Source organism: Astatotilapia calliptera, chromosome 16, assembly GCF_964374335.1.
Source record: "Astatotilapia calliptera chromosome 16, fAstCal68.1, whole genome shotgun sequence".
Lineage (NCBI taxonomy): Eukaryota > Metazoa > Chordata > Actinopteri > Cichliformes > Cichlidae > Astatotilapia > Astatotilapia calliptera.
In genome coordinates, this window is record NC_137437.1 from 4,160,955 (window position 1) to 4,183,600 (window position 22,646).

The 22,646-nt window shown below is 39.2% G+C and overlaps 2 protein-coding genes and 5 non-coding genes across 7 annotated transcripts in view; 3 read left to right on the forward strand and 4 right to left on the reverse strand.

Annotated features, from left to right (window-relative positions):
- The first annotated feature begins 4,016 nt into the window (after nt 1–4,016).
- LOC113008549 (5S ribosomal RNA) lies at nt 4,017–4,135 on the forward strand. Its single transcript, XR_003270041.2, has one exon. It is a non-coding gene; the product is annotated as a 5S ribosomal RNA (ribosomal RNA).
- Nucleotides 4,136–6,198: 2,063 nt separating this feature from the next.
- On the reverse strand, nt 6,199–6,317 carry LOC113008550 (5S ribosomal RNA). The gene has a single exon (XR_003270042.2). It is a non-coding gene; the product is annotated as a 5S ribosomal RNA (ribosomal RNA).
- A 2,928-nt stretch (nt 6,318–9,245) lies between these two features.
- Nucleotides 9,246–9,355, reverse strand: trnal-caa (transfer RNA leucine (anticodon CAA)). Its single transcript has 2 exons — nt 9,318–9,355; nt 9,246–9,291 (listed from the first exon to the last, which is right to left on the reverse strand). It is a non-coding gene; the product is annotated as a tRNA-Leu (tRNA).
- A 411-nt stretch (nt 9,356–9,766) lies between these two features.
- Nucleotides 9,767–9,885, forward strand: LOC113008542 (5S ribosomal RNA). Its single transcript, XR_003270034.1, has one exon. It is a non-coding gene; the product is annotated as a 5S ribosomal RNA (ribosomal RNA).
- A 1,849-nt stretch (nt 9,886–11,734) lies between these two features.
- Nucleotides 11,735–11,843, reverse strand: trnal-caa (transfer RNA leucine (anticodon CAA)). The gene is made up of 2 exons: nt 11,806–11,843; nt 11,735–11,780 (listed from the first exon to the last, which is right to left on the reverse strand). It is a non-coding gene; the product is annotated as a tRNA-Leu (tRNA).
- Nucleotides 11,844–11,972: 129 nt separating this feature from the next.
- dhrs12 (dehydrogenase/reductase (SDR family) member 12) lies at nt 11,973–16,786 on the forward strand. Its single transcript, XM_026144023.2, has 10 exons — nt 11,973–12,297; nt 12,830–12,963; nt 13,059–13,141; nt 13,420–13,512; nt 13,602–13,683; nt 14,060–14,121; nt 14,210–14,314; nt 14,400–14,490; nt 14,618–14,755; nt 16,329–16,786. Exons 1-10 carry the CDS (start codon nt 12,242–12,244, stop codon nt 16,439–16,441), a joined length of 957 nt encoding a protein of 318 aa, XP_025999808.1. The 5' UTR covers nt 11,973–12,241; the 3' UTR covers nt 16,442–16,786.
- A 2,714-nt stretch (nt 16,787–19,500) lies between these two features.
- wdfy2 (WD repeat and FYVE domain containing 2) overlaps nt 19,501–22,646 on the reverse strand; it is a 20,679-nt gene continuing 17,533 nt past the window's right edge. Inside the window, exons 9-12 of the mRNA XM_026144022.2 lie at nt 22,610–22,646; nt 21,397–21,527; nt 21,186–21,294; nt 19,501–19,845 (exon numbers count right to left, since the gene is read on the reverse strand). The exon at nt 22,610–22,646 is cut by the window's right edge and continues 65 nt beyond it. Of these exons, the coding sequence (XP_025999807.1) occupies nt 19,816–19,845; nt 21,186–21,294; nt 21,397–21,527; nt 22,610–22,646 (307 nt within the window). The 3' untranslated portion in view covers nt 19,501–19,815. The remainder of the gene's footprint in view (nt 19,846–21,185; nt 21,295–21,396; nt 21,528–22,609) is intronic.

The window sequence follows — 22,646 nt, forward strand, 5'->3', positions numbered from 1 at the left end:
CCAGTACACATTTTCTCTATTCTTGAGACATTGTGTTAAAGTCCACTGCCCTCTCTCCTGGAAATACCTCAACAAATATGTCATCTGGACCTTTCCAGTCTTCATCCTCTTCATAACACCCTAACTTCCTCCTTTCTAATCATCTGCACTTCCTAATACACTTTCCTTTTTTCCTCTATCCATCCTCCTCCTATTTATTTAGTGTCTACATATTTGGTTTTTATTTGATTTTTTATATATATACATATATGCCTGTACAAACATTGCACAACAGAATTGTGGTACCCTCTACCGACAAGTTGTCAGAAGTACAGGAAGTGTGGTGTGGTCCTTCTTATACCCGTCTGCTTGCCTTCTTGTGTGGGTGCGTGTGAAACTGTCTTGAAACTCGTGTTCCCTGCATGCCTTTCCCTTTCTTCAACATGCTCTTGACTCGATGCTGCCACTGCAACCTAATCCTCTGATCAGCATGCTGAGAAGAGCACAGACGGGCTGACTGGGCCAGTGGAGAACAGGGGACTGAGGTGCTGCGTTGCTCCAGCCACTTTCTCAGATTGTTTCAGCCACTTGTGCTGATGCAGTGTGAACTTCGCTCATTGTTGACCAGGGGTGGAGGTGTAAGGGGGGGGGGCACACACCCCACCCCATCTGCTCAACATCTATCACCCTTCTGTGATCTCTTCTTCCACAGAGGTGAGAGCTGGGTGAAAGAGAAAAAGTTGTCCAACCAAATGTTTAGAAAATGCTAATTTGGTACCTGGACACTGCACACAGATCTTTCCAAAGACAGAATTAAAACATAAACAAGGGCAAGAAAGAACTTTTCCTTAGTTCAGTGTGTCAGGTTCAAGATAAACCAGACAAAGACTTGGGTGAATAGAGTGACTTAAGAGACCAAGGGATTGAGGGGAGTTACTTGGCACACAAACAAAAAGCACTCATCCCTGCATAGCTTGCAGTGGTTCCAAATCCCCACATTTGTCCGGACAAATTGACTGGACCCCAGGTCTTGTTTGTGTAGCTCCGCTGGTCTGCTGGAGAGGACTTGAGGACAGTGGGGGATACCCCTCCAGCAGGCTTGGCTCATGGGAACAGAACAAATAAGATGTTCAGACCGAGCTTGGCAACAGTCTTTAATTCTTTCTATGGTAAAATCAAGAAACTAACCACCAGGGATACGATGATTAGGTTGTGCCTTAAACACTTATATGCAGTCTATAGTACCATCCCAATATCAGAAATCTTTCAGGCGGCTGAAAGAAATTTAATGCAACATTTTACAGGCTCTCAGCTTGTTGTTATCTCAGCAGTGTTAGCACACAGTTGGAGTAACCCGTTATTGGGCTCCAAGTGGTACAAAAAGAAGTTTGTGGGATCTGGTCTATACTGCTTGTAATTGTGTTCATGGAATCATGGGTAAAACAAATGGGTTTTAAATGTTTCAGAATCTATAAAAGAGCAAGTTCAATTATTACAATTATGTTAATTCAAGAATAATTTGATATTATAATAATGACCGCAGATTGTGCCTATCCCAAGCTGTTATTTGAAGCTCAAGCGCTTAGTGTTTTGGGGGTTTTTCATATACAAAAATGATAATTTTACAGAAATGGAAAGATATCTGATGTAGCTATTAGCCAGCTTTAAAATGCAATCCCAAGCCAAGTAAACACAGCTGTCTTTGTAGCGTTAAAATACATTTTCAGAGTAATAGATACAAGTAGGGTGTTATCAAGCACGCATATTTGACATGCATATTTTGATCCGCACCGTTCAATCTGCAGATTACTCCATTTCAATATAAACATATATAAAAATCCTACAAAATATATGGACATTTTTTAGAATCATGAGGAAACAATATGAAGACTGCAGCTGTTTTCAGACTATTTAGAAGCTTTAATGAAAAGGCAGATTGTGCAAAGGCAGATATTTTTTGGCCATCTGTTCTTTGATGGCAAAACCTTTCAGCAGTGGAGGTGCAGTATCGTGAAGCACTTCGAGTGGTTTTTCAAACTTTTCATCTTTTATTTAACAAGTGCAGCACAGTCATCATACTCCTGTGGATAGTGTGAGATGAAGCTGTGTATTGGAGAAACCATCACTGTGACCTTACAGTTACACTGCTTTGTGTGGTTGGAAGGCTTATGGAAGACTGCCATCTAGTGCACACTGTAGGGTTATAAGTTATCCAATGTTTATTTCTGTATAATATAAGTGAGCTTATCTTTTTTTTTTTTTTTTAAGAATCAGAGTAAATCACTTTTAATTGTCATGTTAAAACTATGTCACCTACCCAAGAGTGTAAGGTTGGAAAAAAACAGAAGAAGCCAGACAAGCCAAGTCAGAGTCATTGTGCACCTAGTACCGTAAATGCTGCTGCTTACCATACCAAACATGCTCAATTTTCAGGAGCTAAGCAGGGTCAGGTCTCATTAGCACTTGGATGGGAGAATGTGTGCAAATGTGTGTGCATTTATACACACAGGATAGATTCAAGCTCTCATTGACATATTTTAAAAGACAAGAAAAGCATGCCCATGTAACAAGGTCATAAATCACATCTTGTTATAATAATAATAATAATAATACATTTTATTTGAGGGCGCCTTTCAGAAACCCAAGGTCACCTTACAAAAAACACAATTAATAAAAGGAAAAGTAGTCATAAAATACATAGAATAAGTTAAAATTACAAAACAGAGCGTGACAACAGATAAAACCAGCATTAAAGCGAATAAGCCAGTTTAACAGATGTGTTTTGAGCTGTGTCTTAAATACGGAGAGGGAGTCAATATTTCTTAGTGCAGGAGGAGGAGAGTTCCAGAGCCGAGGAGCAGAGCGACTGAAAGCTCTGTTCCTCATAGTAATAAGGTGTGAGGACGGAACGGTAAGATGAATAGCAGATGATGATCTGAGAGGGCGGGAAACAGTGGTGATATGGAGCAGCTCACACAAATATGAAGGAGCAGATTTATGGATACATTTGAACGTGAGAAGTAAGATTTTAAAGTTTATCCTGGCTTCTATGGGCAACCAGTGAAGCTGCTGAAGAACTGGGGTAATATGAGCACTTAACGGAGTGTAAGTTATGACCCGAGCTGCAGAATTTTGAAGAAGTTGGAGTTTATGAAGGGACCTTTTAGGGAGTCCAAATAGGAGGGAATTACAGTAATCAATACGGGATGTAATAAGACTATGGACAAGGATGGCAGCAGCATGGGGGGAAGGAATTTATTTGGAGGTCTTTCTTTCTTTTACCTTTTATCGTCAGACACAACGCAGAACCACACCGGTTACACTCTGACTCCTTGAAAACAAAAGCTGTGCCTTTTTTTTATGTCACCATATTATTTAGTAACTTGAACCATATTTATGCGTGCAAATGTCAAGGGGTGCTAGCTTCCCACTTGGATTTGGATTTATCTTTGCCCACACAAAGATGGTAATGGCGTGGCAGTACTAATTCTTCATATATTCTTATCATGTTTGGTTAGAACTCTCAGTCCTGTAAATTAAAAACGTGTCAATCCAGTAGAAAACTTCTAATAATAAATATAATATCAGTTTGAGCCCAGCTAAAATATATTTATCTTAAATAACCTAAACTTTTGGACCAGAAAACAAAATTAAAACAAAGGACAATACTCATCCAGGTTTCAAAAAACTAAAAACATATAGCACTGAATATGTGTTTAAGCTCCTCTACGAATCCCAAGTTGTTAAAATCTGATTCATATCGAAGAAATAAATCAAAATACGCCAACATAGTTCGTGTTTTCTACCATATAAAAAGCCATCTTGTGATGTCAGCGTCCGCTTACGGCCATACCACCCTGAACACGTTGCATTACATTTGTTTTAGCGTCCAGCCTTTGTTTTTGCATATAAATATGTTTCCTGTTACTATGACAGTCGCTTACGGCCATACCACCCTGAACACGTTGCATTACATTTGTTTTAGCGTCCAGCCTTTGTTGTTGCATATAAATATGTTTCCTGTTACTATGACAGTCGCTTACGGCCATACCACCCTGAACACACCCGATCTCGTCTGATCTCGGAAGCTAAGCAGGGTCGGGCCTGGTCAGTACTTGGATGGGAGACCGCCTGGGAATACCAGGTGCTGTAAGCTTTTGCTTTCATACACCAGGCGGCGCTGTTGCTCTTCATAACAGTACAGAGCGTTTTCTTAAAGTGAGACTTTGATAAATTTTCATCTTTTCTCTATTGTTTTTTAATTTAGCAGGTAATATTTATTATTACTATATCAGTTCTGGGGGTTTTATATTTTCAAACAAAATACATGTCTCACCGGCAAGTAATACTGCCTCCAACCTCTTCACCCTCTTCACATAGACACATACTGTGCACACACAGCATGCTCAGTTGTTTCAATTCATCAGCTGCCACAAGTCAACTTAACGCGTGCATAATAATACTCTTAACCTTCCTGTGTGCTAAAGACTATACACCCTACTTACTGGTTTTTTGGTTACATCAGTCTGCCACCCAATTAATTTGTGTGTTTGTTCTGCAGCTCCACATCGCCCAGGCTGCAAAAAACGTGTGTGCTCTTAATGAGCTCGTTGTCATCTCTCTGCCATCAAGAGTGAGCATTGGTTAATGTTCATCATGTGACCAATGCATGCCAGCTTCTTTTACTTAGCAAAATTGTGATTAATAGTTTTGTTAAGGGGCACGGCAAGACCATACACAAACATTTTTAAAAAATTAACAAAAAATGCCTGAAGAAAAGGACACTTTGGATACCTAAGAAGAAAGGGGCAGGTGCTCATGCCCCCTGCACATGCATTACTGTTACTAATATTAATATGGGGGTATGGCCATAACCCCAGGATATTTTTATGTCATGCTGATTTGTATTTTTGTTGTTGTTGTTGTTGATTAAAAAAATGGATCCAACCTAAAGGTCTTCTATGTTTTGAAACTCATGACACTCTATAGTCTTCTGTTGGATTTGAACACTTTTAATTTATAGCATTATAACACTGTTTCGTTAATCCTGTCATCACTGTCTTTAATTGAATTGAATTAATTTCATTGAATAAACAAAGTCTTAATCTAAAGACAGAAGTTAGCAAGCATTATACTTTGATACATAAACAGCCTTTTCGTGAGTTCTGTTATACAGTAAGACAACCATCGAAGGACCCAGTCCCTTCTGGTCTTAGAAGGTAATTGGAATCAGGCCCTGGGTAGTACTTGCGTGACAAGCTCCAGTGGGTGTTGCTGCATCTTTTACTGGAGACAATTTTGAAAAGCAGGGATGTCAAAAATCACCAAGGATCGAAATTCACTTATTCACTTAATTTCAGTTATGAATAGTTTTTTTTTTTTTTTTTTAAACAGCAATGATTTAAAAAAAAACATCTTTGACAAAAATTATCGTTGTCAATATTGTTGTCTTTTAATAGATGGATAAGCACCTTGAGTCAGCTATTGTGATTTACAGTTGATTTGAATTGAACTGAATTAAATGTCAAATCAAATCAAATCAAATCACTTTTATTGTCACATCACATGTGCAGGTACATTGGTACAGCACATGTGAGTGAAATTCTTGTGTGCGAGCTTCACAAGCAACAGAGTTGTGCAAAATACAATAATGTAAACAAGCAAAATACAAGAATGGCTACATCTGAAACTAATAAATATATGTACAACATATAATAGTATATGCATTTCTGGATGTGTATACTAAATATTTTTCTACGTGTGTGTGTGTGTGTGTGTGTGTGTGTGTGTGTGTGTGTGTGTGTATGTGTGTGCACATATTTTACAAATTAAATAGAGTAAACAATAAATAAAATATATAAAAAAAATAAAATATACAACAACACTAAAGCTATTCTGTTATACCTACGTGTAAAAAAATACATGTGCAAAACAGTGGTATTACTGTACAGTATGGAGTGCATAATGTTAAAGTTCCAGTAGTGAAGCTGAGGTGTCTATGACGTGTTCAGCAGTCTGATGGCCTGATGGAAAAAGCTGTCTCTCAGTCTGCTGGTACGGGACCGGATGCTGCAGAACCTCCTTCCTGAATGTCTCCATTATCACACGTTAACTTTATTTCTTGTTGTTATTTCACCATATTATTTAGTAAAGCAGCAAATATGAAGCACAAAAATTCGGAAAGTACCACTAGATTACAGCAGCGCCCCCTGGTGCAAAAGCTTACAGCACCTGGTATTCCCAGGCGGTCTCCCATCCAAGTACTGACCAGGCCCGACCCTGCTTAGCTTCCGAGATCAGACGAGATCGGGCGTGTTCAGGGTGGTATGGCCGTAAGCAACAGTTTCACCCACGTGAAGTCTATTTATGCATCTCAGTGTTCGTTGCGTTTAGTTTTAGATTGTCACAGTAATCGAATTGTGAATTAAAAACGTGAAAATCCCGTGCAAAACTGATTGGAAAAAAAGATATACAGGTTGAAGCCCTTTTAACAATGAAATGTAGCAGTCAGTATACTTCTCGGGTTTCCCAAAATAAGAATATGGCGGAAAGAACAAAATAGTAAACTACAAATGTACATTACATTTGTTTTAGCTTCCAGTTCATAGCCTTTGTTGTTACATATAAATATGTTTCCTGTTGGCTTCATAGTCACTTACGGCCATACCACCCTGAACACGCCCGATCTCGTCTGATCTCGGAAGCTAAGCAATACTTACTTGGATGGGAGACCGCCTTACAGGTACTGTAAGCTTTTGCTTTCATACACCAGGCGGCGCTGTTGCTTCGTTACAACAAAGCTTTCAAAACAATAAGATCTTATAACTTGCAGGATATCTGTGTCACGGGCCACGGCTTTTACATTTTCAAACAAAATACACTTTTTTTTTCTCAACTGCAAGTAGTAATATTTCCAGCCACTTCATCGAATTTCCACACATTAAATTTATAGCATTATAACACTGTTTCATCATTGCTGCCATCATATGGTCTTTAAACAAGTTTTAAAAGTCTTAATCTAAAGACAAGAGACAGCAAGCATCATGATTTGATACATAAACAGCCTTCTCATCAGTTATGACGTTCCTTACAGTCATACAAACCTCAAAGAACCCAGTCTCTTCTGATCTCCTTCTGAACTCGGGTAGTTGTGGTTAGTACTTGGTTGAGAGACCACCTCTGGATGGGAAAAAACAAAACATAACACTGACTCTGTTAGAGATGGCACATACCACTTTTTTATGTTCGATACCGATATCATAGATTTGGATATCTGCCGATACCGATGTGAATCCGATATAGTGTGTTTTTTAATCAATAAAACTGTTTTTTTAATATCTTGCTGCATTTTGTATAAGTTCATACTCAAGTTTAAATAAACAACAACACTAAAGCTATTCTGTTATACCTACGTGTAAAAAAATACACTGCACCCAAAATATTTCATAGTTCAGCAAAACTGATCAATCTAATGAACTTAAACCTATACTCCATCATTCCTATTCTGGTATTTTAAAGAGTACTTAGCAGAAATATTAAGCAACCTAACTAATAGGGTTTCTCTCCGATATTAGATCCAGTAATTTACGTCAGTATCGGACCGATACGTAATATCGGATAGGTCCATCTCTAGAATCTGTGTAGATGACAATTTATATGGTGACATATGTCATTTCAGTTTATGTCACTTCTGCAATGCGAAGTTCATCAATAGTGTTGTCTTTTAATGGGTGAATATTCCCTTATTACAGTGCAGACTGCTGCTTCAGTGTATTTTTTTGTTATGTCACGGTATTATTTACCAGAGCAGCTCATATGAAGCAAATATGAGCTCAAAAGTCAAAAACAAAGATGAAGCAGCAGCGCCCCTGGTGTATAAAGACAATCATACAGTACTTGCCATTTCCACGGCAGTCTCTAATCCAAGTACCGAGCTGCTCCTGTTTAGCTTCCAAGATCAGGGGTGTTCTGAGTGGCCGTGAGCGTAAATATTCTGAGCTTTTCAACTGTAAAATATGTGTAAATAATATAATTAAAGGTCGTTCATGTTTATCAAACAAATGCGCAGAAAGTATGCAATACATGATAAAAAAAAAACAACAAAAACAACAAAAACGGTACAACAGTGACATGTAGGAGTCAATACACTTTCCAAGTTTTGCAAACTGAAAACATATAAATAGAAAAACAAAGAGCAAGTTTGTTTTATCTTCAGTACGAATCCTAAGTTATTAAGACCTGATTTGGTCAGTACTTGGATGGGAGACCGCCTGGGAATACCAGGTGCTGTAAGCTTTTTTTTTATTTATACACCAGGGGGCGCTGCTACTCCTCATCGGGGGACACAGCTATGGGGGAAAAGACTGAGAGGTGAAATTTTATATATTTATCAAAAATGGCTGTTTGTGTGGGTTTTACTTGCACTAAGTTCAACATTTCATTGTACCTCTGATCACAATAAGATCATGAGAGGTGGGAGAGTTTTTCTTTTTTGGGTGGATGTGTTGGGCTGCCCATAGCTAGAACCTGCCTCAGTGTAAGTTATCATGTTCACAAGTAATGATCTGGTATCATTGCTGAAAGATATACAGCAATCAAATTACAAATTACATCAAGGGCCAGTGTCCTGCAGGTTTTAGATGTGTCCTTGATCCAACACAGATGATTTATATGGCTAAAAAACCTCCTCGGCATGTCTTGAAGTTCGCTAGAGGCCTGGTGATGAACTAATCATTTGACTCAGGTGTGTTGGCCCAGGGTGAGATCTAAAACCTGCAGGACACTGGCCCTTGAGGCCTGGAGTTCCACACCCCTGTCATAGATGATGACAGAAGAGTGGATGAAAAACTCAACTATCAGCAATGTGGAGGTGAAAAAAGAGTGATTAGAAGAGTGGGAAGATGGTTTTATTGAGGGGGTAGGCCTAAGGAATGAGAAGTGAGGTAAGGGTAAAGTGGTGTGGAGATGGGAGGAGACAGATAAGTAAAATAATCAGTATTTCTGCTACAAGAGCACTGAATTGTAAAAATGTTAATGTGTGCCTATTTGAGGAACTCCTGTTGAAAGAATTTTTCATGTCACATTTACACATTTTTTGTCCTATCGTCCTATCCTATCCTATTTGTCCTATCCTATTTTTCAGCTTTAAAAAGGTTTTGATTCGTATACAAAGCAGGATTTGTAAAGTGGTCGTTATCAAGGTACTTAACTAAAGCTAAACTGAATAATAGTTTTTATTAATAATTTTTAAAACGAACAAAAAGAATTGTCAGAAGTGGGATTCGAACCCACGCCTCCATTCGGAGACCAGAAGTCCCGTGTTGAGGAAGGTTTGTCACCTTGAGTCTGGCGCCTTAGACCGCTCGGCCATCCTGACAACTGCGATCCCCGGCCGTCAGAAAGCTGTTTCACTGCTGCTAACCAAAGTTTGCAGCTGAGACTTTGTATCACTTTGTAAAGACAAGCGTCATTTTTTAAAGAGTTTAGCGTAGAGTTTATTAAAAACCTTAAGTTTGTTTGGGTTACGGCTCACTTTTATTTTCTGTTTTTATTTCGTCTTTCCGTTAATAAGAAAAACATAGAGGCACTGCCAGGAAGAGAAAAGACAAAAAACACTACTCAACTAGCCGACCTGTGTTGAGAATTGGACTAAATAGCTATAAATATGCTTCTTGTTAGCGCCACACTCGCTTACGGCCATACCACCCTGAACACGTTGCATTACATTTGTTTTAGCGTCCAGCCTTTGTTGTTGCATATAAATATGTTTCCTGTTACTATGACAGTCGCTTACGGCCATACCACCCTGAACACGCCCGATCTCGTCTGATCTCGGAAGCTAAGCAGGGTCGGGCCTGGTCAGTACTTGGATGGGAGACCGCCTGGGAATACCAGGTGCTGTAAGCTTTTTTTCATTTATACACCAGGCGGCGCTGTTGCTTCGTTACAACAAAGCTTTCAAAACAATAACGAGTACTTGACAATGTTCGTTTTTAATCCTTTTTTTTCTGTCACAGGATATCACGAGAGCACTTCCTTTTGTACACCAGGGGGAGCTGCTGCTACACCATTGTAGACGACTTTGACAAAACATTTGGCAAGAAGTCTGAAAGAAGGAAATTCATTTATTCATCCTTAAATAAATAGTAGAAAAAATAAAGAAAATCTCGATTGACGAATAAAGTTTTGAACGAGACAAATTTCGTATAAAATGGGTTCCAAGAATTAATAAGTGACCCGTGCAAAATCAATATATTGATTAATAGATGAAAATTGGTAAAGTGAAGTTTTTCTTGGGGGGGGGGGATCCTGTTTATTTATAGAATTTTTACATGTAGTTTGATATATCAGGCCTAATAAAACAAGTACCAATGATACAAAGACATACCTCAATACAGTTCAGGCCGTTACAATTTGAATGATTTTTGAGAACTACTGAACAGCATATAACTAATACCCATCCCAAGGTCCAATCCAATAACAGAAATAAATGAATAAATAAGTAAATAAAACACACACAGAGAGACCACCCTCAATTAAAACAACAACAACAACAAAAAAAAAACAAGGTACTCAAAGTGATATAAATGATAAATTGCTGCCACACCTGTGAAAACCTATTAGCATTTCCTCTGAGTCTGAATTTTATTTTCTCCATTTTTAAAAAGAACATAGAATCTTTCAGGGTGAGAAGTTTTTCAAGACCGCAAAATTCTACGTTGTGCCAGCATTGAAGTGAAAGCTATAACGTCCAGCTGCTTACGGCTAAGGTTTAGGGTGGAATCTTCAGAAACACAAAAAAGGAGAAACTAGTGGACAAGGATTGTGTAACACTCAAAACATGAGAGAGCACTTCAAAATAAAAAGTCCAATATAACTGAAGTGTTGGGCAGGTAAAAAACAAACAAACATATGAGTTAATTAACAGGTAGGAGGTTTTGCATCTGTTGCACAGGTCAGGAATGCCGGTGTATATTTTAGATGTGTAATCTGTATACTGTCTTAAACTGAATGTGCAGATGAAAATGAGGTATGAATTCTGTTAATTAGCCTACTTTGTCCCAGTAATCTTCGCCAAACCTAAGAAGTACCTGCTCCCAAGTGGAAACAATCATTTTGGTTGAGTAATCTTGTTTGCCCATATAAATGATGAAATCAGTGGGAAAAACATTTTTATAATATTAATCCTACCAAGAAGTTATACAGGAAGGTTTGCTGACCTTTGAAAAGCCAACCTTACATAGGTTAGCAATGATTAAAATTTGCAGTTTGGAAAGCTTTAAATGAACTGGTAATATGTACTCCTGGATATCTGAGGCCAGAACACGGTAAACTCAAGTTTTTAAGCATATATTATAAATTATCAGTTCAAGACCGAGACGGAGATCTAAGTAAAATACATAACAGTTTTTTAAGCACAGACTCGACTTTTTATTTATTTATTTATTGTCTCTGGCAGCACTTTACATGTAGTTGAACTGACATGTGATTATGAATGAATTACCCTGAAGGAGAAATGTGCGGATTATAAACTACGATTCTGTTTCCGTATTTTATTTTTAAACGTAAACACGGTTTATTAGTAGTATTAAAATGCATAGTAGTCTTAAAACATGTCAGTGTTTTAAGACTGTCATGTTTTTTCATTTGCGGAGAAGGGACGATAATGTATCCTGTAAGATAACATGTTATATAAACGTAGTTAGCGAAGAACGACGAAAGAAATCAGCGTAGCCCACAGAAAGAAAAAAAGTATTGTCAGAAGTGGGATTCGAACCCACGCCTCCATTCGGAGACCAGAAGTCCCGTTTTACAGGAAGGTTTAACCTTGAGTCTGGCGCCTTAGACCACTCGGCCATCCTGACAACTCTGTCGAACGAGCCGAAACAAACACTCATATAATTATAACTCACTGTGTCACGATTGTGACTGCCAGAGATGCATCGAACAGCCATTTCTCCTTTAGGTTCTTTGACATCAGTTCAAACTGAGCTTAAATTTGTTTGTTTAAATGAAAGGATGGTTTGTTTCGCAGCTGTTTACGGAACAGCAGTAAGCAAACATTTCCGCCAGGGGCAGTATACATACGTTATGAAATACACTTCCGGTGCTTATACACGTGATTCTCCGCCCATCTCTCACTACAGACCTTCGCTTACTACATAACAAGCTGCAGTCATCCTTATGAAACGCAAATACTGGATTGTGTCCACTGTTAGGGCGACTAAAGAGCCAATTGTGTAGAGAAGCTGCGCGTATTAAAATGTCCTTTTACAGGAATACTGTGTGGCTTGTCAAAGGACTCCAGGAGTATACAAAGTAAGTAGACAGTTTCCTTTTCTAATAGGACTCTATTATGTAGTCAAATGACTTGTAGTCTTAATTGTTTGCGGTACATATAGGCTACATAACCTTCCGACACGCCGCCCAAAGTTTAACTACATGTTTGCTTTGTTAGTGATAGCACTCGGTTACTGCGCGTTTGTGTCCGACAGCATGCTACAGGTAAACGATTACACAATGCTGCAAGCTTACCGTATAATCAAGACTACAACCTCAAGATGTTTGAAACAGTGAAAGTGCTTCTTACATGTTTTCTGACGTGACCAGTAACCCAAATTAACACAGTGGATAAAGACATGTATAAAGCAGGAGAGTGTCATTTGGAGGAAGACTGTTTTACTTGATAAATTACCCAAATTATTAGGCCGTTATATTTTGTGATTTGCTTATGGTATGCTTATTGTATCCTAGTAACCACACCCAATAGTGATGACACTGTTACATCAGTGCATGTAGAAATATGGGTGACAGTGTAATGTGCTCACACATTCCTCTTTGCTCGTACCAGGAGTGGCTATGAAGCAGCAGCAAAGCATTTTGTTCCAGCTGACCTGGATGTAAACCTGAATGGAAGGTCCTTCATGGTGACAGGTGCCAACAGCGGGATAGGGAAAGCTGCAGCGCAGGAAATCGCTAAGAGAGGTGAGAGTCTCACAGCTGACAGAAGGCACTTTTCCTCCTTCCTGCTGGTATTTGTGTGTGTCAAATGTTGATCATGTTTTCGTTTGTGTCTGTAGGGGGAACGGTTCACATGGTGTGTCGAAACAAGGGGCGAGCAGAAGCAGCCAAAGGTGAAATTGTTGAAAGCAGTAAAAATGAGGTGAGATTTTAACTGTTCATCTGTCTGAGTTTTTTCTTTTTTATACAGGAGTTCTCTCCCAGAAATAAAGTGAAGCTTTGCTTTTTCTTTAATAAAAATATGCTCACATTCTTGTTTTTTTTTCCATCAGATTTTTAAAATGTTCTGTCAAGAAACGTGAATGAAAATAAAGCAATCAAACAAAACAAAATAGATGAGAATATTCATACCTGCTTTTCCACCCAATTAGATTAGACTTAAAACTAACCCACACCTTTAATTTTCCTGTCTATTCCCAGAATGTTCACGTCCACATTGTTGACATGTCGAGCGCCAGGCAAGTGTGGGAGTTTGCGCAGAGCTTCTCACAGAACAACACACTGCATGTGTTGGTGGGTAACTGCAGATATGTTGTGGCTCATCTGCAGTAAACATATTTTAACGTTAACGTTAATCTCAATCTGTTTATGGTGGTTCTCAGATCAACAATGCGGGCTGTATGGTCAACCAGAGAGAACTAACTGAGGAGGGTTTGGAGAAGAACTTTGCCACAAATACGTTGGGTAAGACGAGAACACATATTTCAGATGGAAGTTTTAACAACAAAAAGGAAGCCGGGGTTTTTAAATCGTAACTTTGTGTAAAATGATAGTGTTCAACATTTTCTTTCCTGCAAAAATGACTTCTCAGGACTGACTGTAATTAAGATGGTCTTAAAAAAACTTCCAAAATAGGCAAAATGTAAAATATTAACATTAAAATAAGCATTTTGTATTTAAATTTAGGGGAGGTGATTGTAATGATCACTGGTTTTGGCCTTATTTGACAAATTATGTTGTTATTTAATGTCATTTCTGCAAATTTGTAACAAAAAAAGTATGTGAAAGACTAATATTGGCTATAAATAAAAACTCTTTTGTACGTAACTTTGTTTTTCAGGTACATACATCCTCACCACTGCACTGATACCTGCACTGAAGAAGGTCGAAGACCCGAGAGTGGTGGGTTGAATTACAACCGCACAAAAAAATAACCAGGATGTACAAATGCACGACTGAAAATGAACGATTTCTTCTGTTTCCGCTCCAGATTACTGTGTCTTCAGGTGGCATGCTCACACAGAAATTGGACGTGGACGACCTCCAATTTGAGAAGGGGACATTTGACGGGACCATGGCCTACGCTCAGAATAAAGTAGAGTGACTGAAAGACGTAGCGGTCTACAGAGGAATTGTTGTGGTATTTATATTGATATGCATTTTTTTTCTTTGTCTGGCAGAGGCAGCAGGTGATCCTGACAGAAAGATGGGCTGCTCAGCACAAAGAGATCCACTTCTCCAGCATGCACCCCGGCTGGGCAGACACACCAGGTGAAGAAAAGAAAGATACTTTAAAACTTAAGAATTTAACTGGAAGACAAAGGTTTTTCATGGAATAACAACCTTTGACAAGAGAATGTTGTCTCTGTGACTTAAGTTTTGAATTTTCTCTCTGTAGCGGTCCAGACCTCCATGCCTTCATTCCACGCTAGGATGAAGTCCAAGCTGAGGACAGAGGCCATGGGAGCTGACACCGTGGTGTGGCTCGCCATATCCGCAGCAGCCGCCAAGCAACCGAGCGGGCTCTTCTTTCAAGGTCAGAAACAGACTTGCAAATATCTAACATGGTTTTCTCTGTAATCACAGAGAGAAACTAAGGAACTTGAAGGGTAGCAAAAGATATAAATTATGTATTAAGCACTTGCTAATACTTTACTAATGCTTCATTTGAATGACATCTGTGTCAGTTTCAACTGGATTCAACCAGCAGCAGCAATGACTGTTCCCACAGCTGGGACTTCAATAATGAGGCCACAGAAACGTTGTTTCGCAGTAACATGTCTAGAATTAAACTACGCTTTCAATCACAAATAAGGAAATCCCTCCATATTTCTTCTTAACACTCAGATTAATGGACTTTTTTGGGTCCCTGTCCACCCAAAAAATTCTAGCTACAGTCACACAGCAGTCTGGGAATTATGAGTCTGTCATAATCTCGCTGTAACGAGACTGGCGCCTTACAGCTCACCAGACTCATCCATACTATTGTCCAAACACCTCTCATTCCCCGTGATGATCAAGATGACTGCTGGAAAAAGCTCCAGCATTGAAATTCAGTCGTTTCCTCTCTAGCTCCTCCACGATAGCGGACGTTACTGCAGGCAGTAGAACTGTCTGCGCTCTATCAGCTGGTAGAGACTGTCTGTTGCCAAGATCGTAACATGCAGAAAAACCACCGATAGATTTGAACACCTGGACCAGTAGCAGTTTCACTTTTTGCATAAATCAGAAGCAAAATCAACTCTGTCATTTTTACAGTCATAAATGAAATTTGTAATCACAGGTTATTTAGTTTGTTGCAAAAGTGATTCATGAGCGTAATTGTAGCTTAATAGTATTGATCAAAGATGTTCATTGTCAGGGACCAAGCAGTAAAGCATAAAGGACACAGGTGTTTAAATTCAAAAAGGGGTTTTATTGACCCAAAAATATGAAAATATATTTAACAAAGCCAAAACTTAAACAGGCAGACCAATAAAAGAGGTCAACTCAAGATAATAATTAACAAAACCTCAAACAAACATCAGATAAACTGACCTGCTGAAATGACACACGGGGAACTTAAATACTGGTTTAGCTAAACCAAATGACACACACGGGGAAAACAAGATGGCTGCCATATAACCAACTAATACAAAACAATTAAACACGCATGAAACACCCCCCAGGCAATGAAGCATGTGGTGCTATCCAATTAGGCTGTCAGTGGTACTTCAGCTCTCCCAGCCCTTTGCCAGACAGGAGGAGAAGCCAACCCCAGGTAACTCAAACAAAGAAAGATGTATTAATATAACATAAAACAGAACTTTGACCTTGCAAGGTTAATGTGTGCACGCCATATAAACATTGGAAGGTGTGATGGAAAAATAAATACATTTAATAAAGAAACAATATTGAACAATAAGTAGAATATTTTAAAGTAGTGACTGTAAATTAAACTAAGGTGAATCAACTGGTGGTGAGGTGTGGAGCTTACCATGTGTGGCATGCCATCACATTCATGTTTTTGTGATGCTGCAAAACTCCTATATTTAAACTTTTTATAATCGATCACTTAAATGTCACAGTTTTGTGTTAGGTCTCATGTATTCGCATAAAATGTCTTTCAGATCGTAAAGGAGTGGCGACACACTTGCCCCTCGCCTCCTCCCGGTCAACACCGCAAGAGGAGGAGAAGCTTCTGGCAGCGCTGGACGAGTTCGCCCAAAAGTTCAAACCTTAATACCTCAAAAAACAGTTTCTGTAAAAGGAAAAAGAACAAGCACTCGTCACAGATTACTAATGTTTACACAATCTTTTTTAATATACAGAAAAGCTTCAACCTCCAAGAACAACCTTTACTTAAAATATACAGAAAAACAAAATCTAGTGAAGTAAATGTGGTTGTTTACGGAAAGATGACTTGTACTTTATTTTTGCTCCTTGGTTAATCAAAAATAAATAAATAAATATATATACTTCCTATTTGTAAAGCTTATGAACATATATGTACACACTAACAATTATGCATTTTAATTTATGTTGAATTTCTTATCTGATTTCATTAAATAAGAATTTTACCTGTTTACTTGCAGTTTCTTCATAAGGGGTTGTGTGCACCTGTGTTTCTGGTGTATTTTGGCTACTTTCAAATGTAATTTTTAAAGACGTTTCTCCCTGGGTGGATCATCTCCTTTTGCATGTGTCATGTGTTGCAATACCTGGGAAAAAGGAGAAAGTCTGTGGTGCCGAGCAAAGTCCGATGAAGCTGCTGAAACGAAGACTCCAGTTAAAGTCGTCGAATATCTGCCGGTTTCAGTTTGCAGTCAAAGAACTCAACACTGCAGCAAGAGCCCCAAAATCACAGCTGCGATCCAATAAACAAACACTGGACTCAAATACAGTTGAGCAGGTGAATACCTCCTCTTTTAATATGTAATTTATACACATAATTACATTGAAGGACACAACAACAATTGTTTTCTTTCCTGGGACAGAAACACAGACCACTGGCCAAAGACGGATTTATTGCATCCATTCATTTTGAATGCAGAAATCCTATATTAGTATCTAGAAAGATGTGCATCTCCTGTGCAGTCTGGGTTTTCACATCATTGTGAAAACCCAGACTGCACCAATTATCACTTCCACGTGCACTTCACATGATGCCAGCAAAGAAAAAAGCTGCTTTGTTGCAGTTCTTTGGATTTTTTTTGTACTCCTGTTCCACGCAGGCACCACATTACATTAGATTCAATGCAGAGTGACAATAAATGAGCTTGCCGTGCATTCGAAATGACACAATTACTATAACGGAGCTGAAACACTGGTAAGGACCTTTAAAGTCTTAGTACCCAAAGTTTCACATTCACAAGTAAACAGCTGCTATACTTTTATTCGTGGCTGTAAAGTGACGTACAGTTTTCCATCGTTCTATAGTTGTAGAAAATCTCATCTTTGGGCTTGAACTGTACGAACACTAAGAATAGTTATCGGCTGAGCAGATCATTAAAGCACAAGTGTAATGATAACTAAAGACATACTTAGTCTTCACAGCATGAACTTGAGATATTTTTGCTTGTTGATTCCAGTGCATCGACAGTAAAGTCAGTCAGTATCGAGACGTTTAAAAACAGTAACAGTGGGGACAAATCAATGCCGTGTTCGTTAGCTTACTTTCTATTCTGTGCATGCTGCCACTGACGAGCTTGATGATATGTGCTTTTGAATGTCAAAAACGTTTAAACCACACTTACAATAATAAATAATCTCAGAAAACAGTTCCACAGCTGTAAAGGACAGGAAGTACAAAATGTCAGCTGGCTTCATGCTAGATTACACAATCTGAAAGGTGCGCTCTGCACATCAGTGGGTTTAGATAAACACTGTGTGTGCTTACACTACAACAACAAGAGTCTGCAGTATCATCAGTATCCTTGAAAACTTCCCAACCTTGTAAACTTTGGATTTCTTGCTCATACTGTCAATTTGTTCCAAATTTGCTTGTTCTGACATGATACAGAAGCGTGGTGAGGTTGCAAACCAAAGAGCATCCATTTGCCTGGAGTTTTTTTTACCAGACCAGTATGAAAACGCCACGAGGTCTGCATGATATCCAGTCTTTTAACACTCAGTGGACTGGGTGCATCTACATCTGAGGCCTCCATGTGTTTGCACACCAGCATTACAGTGCGTACAGAAGACATAAAGCTCCTAATGTAGGTAATGTAGTTTATGCAGGTTTTTTAAGTTGTTTCCATCCACAAGCGTTTCAGCATAAATCTGAACTAAAGCTGCGTTTTATGCTATTTCTTCCCTCTAGTGCTTGATATCAGGTGTTGCAGACTAAGAAAAAGTCTCCCTCGGATGATACTGTCAGGTCAGACCAGACGAAAAACAAAAAAAACAAAACATGATTTGTATAATAAGCGCACACAGTGTGAGTGATGTGAAGCACCTGAGAAACAGCACACTTGCAGGCATTAATGACATGCTCACGAGCAGCATTTACAGGCAAGAACTAGAACATCTTCTACACAAGTGACACCTGTTTTATTTATTTTTACTGCTCGAGGCTGTTTTTATTTTAGGTTCTATTTTTGACATTTACACCTGTAAAACACCCAAATGTTCAGTGCTTACTATGAACATATTGTATTTTCTGCTCTTAGGACACATGTGAGTGCCATGCTGCATTGATGATTATACTAAAACAATAAAATAAATGAAATAGTTGGGAAAACCTAAAAAAAAGATAAAAGAAAGTAAGTTTGTGAGAGAATTGGGCAGTTTGGAGGCTCACGCTTTGCTGCTATTTCAACTACAAACATTTTTTGTAATATCAGCCTGTATATACAGACAACAAAGCCTAGGGTCTGAGGGTTATGTCAGTATGTTATGCCAAAAAGATGACATTTGGTGTTAAACAGGTCAGTGTGACAGTTTAGGTTGTCACTATAACAGGTGGCAGGTACCTAATGTTAAATGGAATATAATAAAAGGAGCGTCACTTTTAAATTCTCTGTCTGCAGAAGGTAAAAAACAACACGTGCAGGTCTGAACAGCTGCTGGTGCAAATGAAAATCATAAGCTCCTGTTTTGTTAAGGATCTGCAGCCAGTTCAGTAGGAATGCACGTTTGATTTTGCCAGTCTGTTTAACAAGGTGCTTCACATCTACAGAAAGTAAAGTCTGGGTTTGACAAGTTCCCGCAGTGCAAGCAGGTTTCATAAGACTGTTTCATGAATTTCCAGTTTGAAACTGGAAAGGAATGCATGGAAATTAAGTACATGAGGTGTGTCGATAACTTACAAAGGGAAATGCCTCAACCTTTCGCACACTGTACAGACACACATACACAGAGAGACCCACAGTCCACCAGCAACTCTCTGTAACCTTGTGTCAAACAAAGCCTGTATGGTTCTCAGGCTTCACTGGCCTGCAGTGCCCTCGCTGTAAATGTTCAACAGCCACCGCTACACGTTAAAAAACTGCTAAATATTATCCAGATGACATCGATCCTGCTGGAGCTCTCACCCTGTTTCTCTTCCCAGTGGTACTGGCACCTCGACAGTTTGTCAAACAGAGATTTCTGCTGACTGCTTGTTATCCACAGATCTCAGGACACCACAGGAGTCATGTCCCATAGCTGCAGACAAAACACAAGTAACCGTCAGTCCATTTAAGCAGAAACAGTTAAAGCTGTGTTTCTGTGACCCCCTCATAGCTCAGACATGTGCAACACTATCATCATCCGTTTGTTGGATTTGAATCAGATACTCTATGTAATTTGTCGACTTTAACTAATGCAATTTTTAAAAGACAGTAATTTAAGCGCGTTTTTGACTAAATTAAGACGTGAATTTTTTAAAAATAGGAGAACAATATTTGACCCAGTAGCTAGAACTGGTAATCAGCAGAGAGGCAGTTATACAGTCAACAGGGTGGGTCAAAGAAGAAATACTGTGACGTACATTATCACTTTGTTTTAGAATATGATTACTGACACACTGGGGCCCAATATAAATGTTTTTATGAAGGAACATGCGGGCTCTAAATCGACTCCTCCACATATTTGACTTTCCAGAGTGGCTACTTAATGGCTCTCTATGGTGGAGCTCAACAAATAAATGACAAAAGGGCAGAAAGCAAATTAGTTAACTGAACTGACATGTTATTAAAACCGAGACCAGAACGGAGAAAACCTGATTTTAGCTATTTTAGATTATATTCGTGCAATGTTTCGAGTACTGCAGAATAACTCAGTTGTGATCACAGTTACTCTGCTAGTCATATATATAAAATAGACAATTTAATTCTTTTAATTAAATCTTTTTCAAGTACATTGAAAAAGCCTGCACTGTGTATTATTTTACTAAAGGGAAAATTACATTAGTGCATAGTGCAAAGAACTACCTGTTCACATACCAGCCAAACACAGTGTGAAAGCTCAGTAGTCACCACTTTAGTAGCTCCCTGTAAGAGGCGTCTGACTCTTAAGTAGCAAATATTCTCCAGCTCACTCTTCACCAGCCAGTCTCCAACTTTGTCTGTGAGAGCTGCCCGAGAGGCCCAAAACAAATGTGTTCCCTCTGAGTGACTTCGGATTCTCCAAGCATTTAATCTAAATACGCAACACATCCTGATGTAAGGTTTATTAATGGGTGTTAGACTGACAGTCACAGTGTAGCACACAGTTTCCAGCTACCTGCAGTGTTTTATAGGCTTTCACATGCTCTGGATTTCCTTAAAATAAATAAATACTTGAAAAAAGACTTGACTACCACCTCGGACACTGGGGCAGTCCCCCCTAAAAGAGCAGTTATTTTAAGAGCAGGGATTATAGCATAAACAAGCACGTCTAAACGGGCTGAAAACATAACCCTCATGTCTGAATGATCCGAACCCCTAGCTAAGGGTTACTGTCTGTGCCGCACGCCTTATCCAAGACTCTCAAACACAACAGACACTCCTTGTACTTTTCCAGACCTTGACAATCTTGTCAGTGCCAGAGGTGAGCAGATTTCCAGTGGTGGGCTCGTAGTGCATGTAAACAATGCTGTGCTTGCTGTCGTGGAAGGTGGCTGTGGGTGCTCGACTGCAAGACACAAAGGCAGCGCCAGCGGTTATAGTGTGCGAATCACTGGGAAAGCTACAAAGGCTCAGTATATGACAACAACAGAAGCTGATTGTTACTCACTCCTCGTCACTGATGGACTCGTGGCAGCTGTCACACACGCGCACCTCGAACTCGAATCCCATGAGGGGGATGGTGGAGCGTTTGGACGAACATTTGCCGCACACTGCCTGGCCGCACTTCCTGCAGTGGTGCTGAGCACACAGGAGGATATGAACACATCAGCTTTCATTTAACATCTTATTTCTCATCAAAGAAATGGAGGTGGTGTTTTGCTTTTTGTTTTGTTTTGTCTTACAATGAAATGTTTAGCAAATGTATACGCCAAGTCAAGGCCAAGTTTTGAACTTTGTCTTTCGAAAGCTACAAGAAGATACTGGTTGTGATGCATTTTGATAATTGCTATCCAGCAGACAATCTCTCTCTCTCTCTAGGAGACTGTGTGAGGTCTGCAGACAGCTGCAGCACACACACTTCATCACAGCTGTAAGTCTGAATGAGACTTTGAGGAACGTTAACATAACACTGACCCGTGTCCAAATAACAGAATCAAACTAGCAATGTTAACCATCCAACGTCTGAAACCGGCTTAAATCAGACCACTTCAATTCATTTCCAAGAGTCCACACGCGTTGAAACTTCAGGTAAAATGTTCTCGACTTCTCTTTTTATTATAACATCTGTATCTGCATTCAGCATTAAAAATGCGAGACCACCAACCTGGTAGATTTTCTTGTTTTGACACTGAAGTTTTATTTCATCAGCTGCATACAGCTTGAAGCACTCTATACACATTCCTCAGTGATGCTGAAACATTTCTGTGTACAGTCAAAAATCTTTGTGTTTTTCCCCCCTCCAGTGCAGTGAAATAGAAACACCAACATTACAGCGCTTTGTGTTTGGTTCTCGCTACACAATGTTTCAACAGACTGCTGTGCAGTCAAAAAAACGCCTATTACTGTATCTTTGAACTGTGATTCGCACACACACACACTTGGAATGAGTAACCACAACATAAAGCAGTTTCTGAAATTGAGGCAATAAAACAGCCACAGGATGTTTGCTTGCCATTAGCGTGGCAGAAGTGAAGAGTTATAGAGACTTGTTTGTTAGAAAGCTGTTTGGAATACGTTTTGAGTGCGGCTGAGCTGCACATCACTGAATCTGCTGCAGCAGAGAAGCTGAGTTATGATATATTTGATATATAATAACTTGTATTTTTAAAGAAGAGTGGAAATAAAACAAGGTGCTCGGCTAACGGGCGTGCGCTCAGTACCTGCCGTAGGCCGATCTTCTTACTGTCCCACATCTGT

Coding starts and splice junctions, on each gene's coding strand:
- dhrs12 (XM_026144023.2), top strand. CDS start 12,242: ATGTCCTTTTACAGGAATACTGTGTGGCTTGTCAAAGGACTCCAGGAG. Junction 13,142..13,419: donor TTGAAAGCAGTAAAAATGAG/GTGAGATTTTAA, acceptor GTCTATTCCCAG/AATGTTCACGTCCACATTGT. Junction 13,684..14,059: donor CTTTGCCACAAATACGTTGG/GTAAGACGAGAA, acceptor TTTGTTTTTCAG/GTACATACATCCTCACCACT.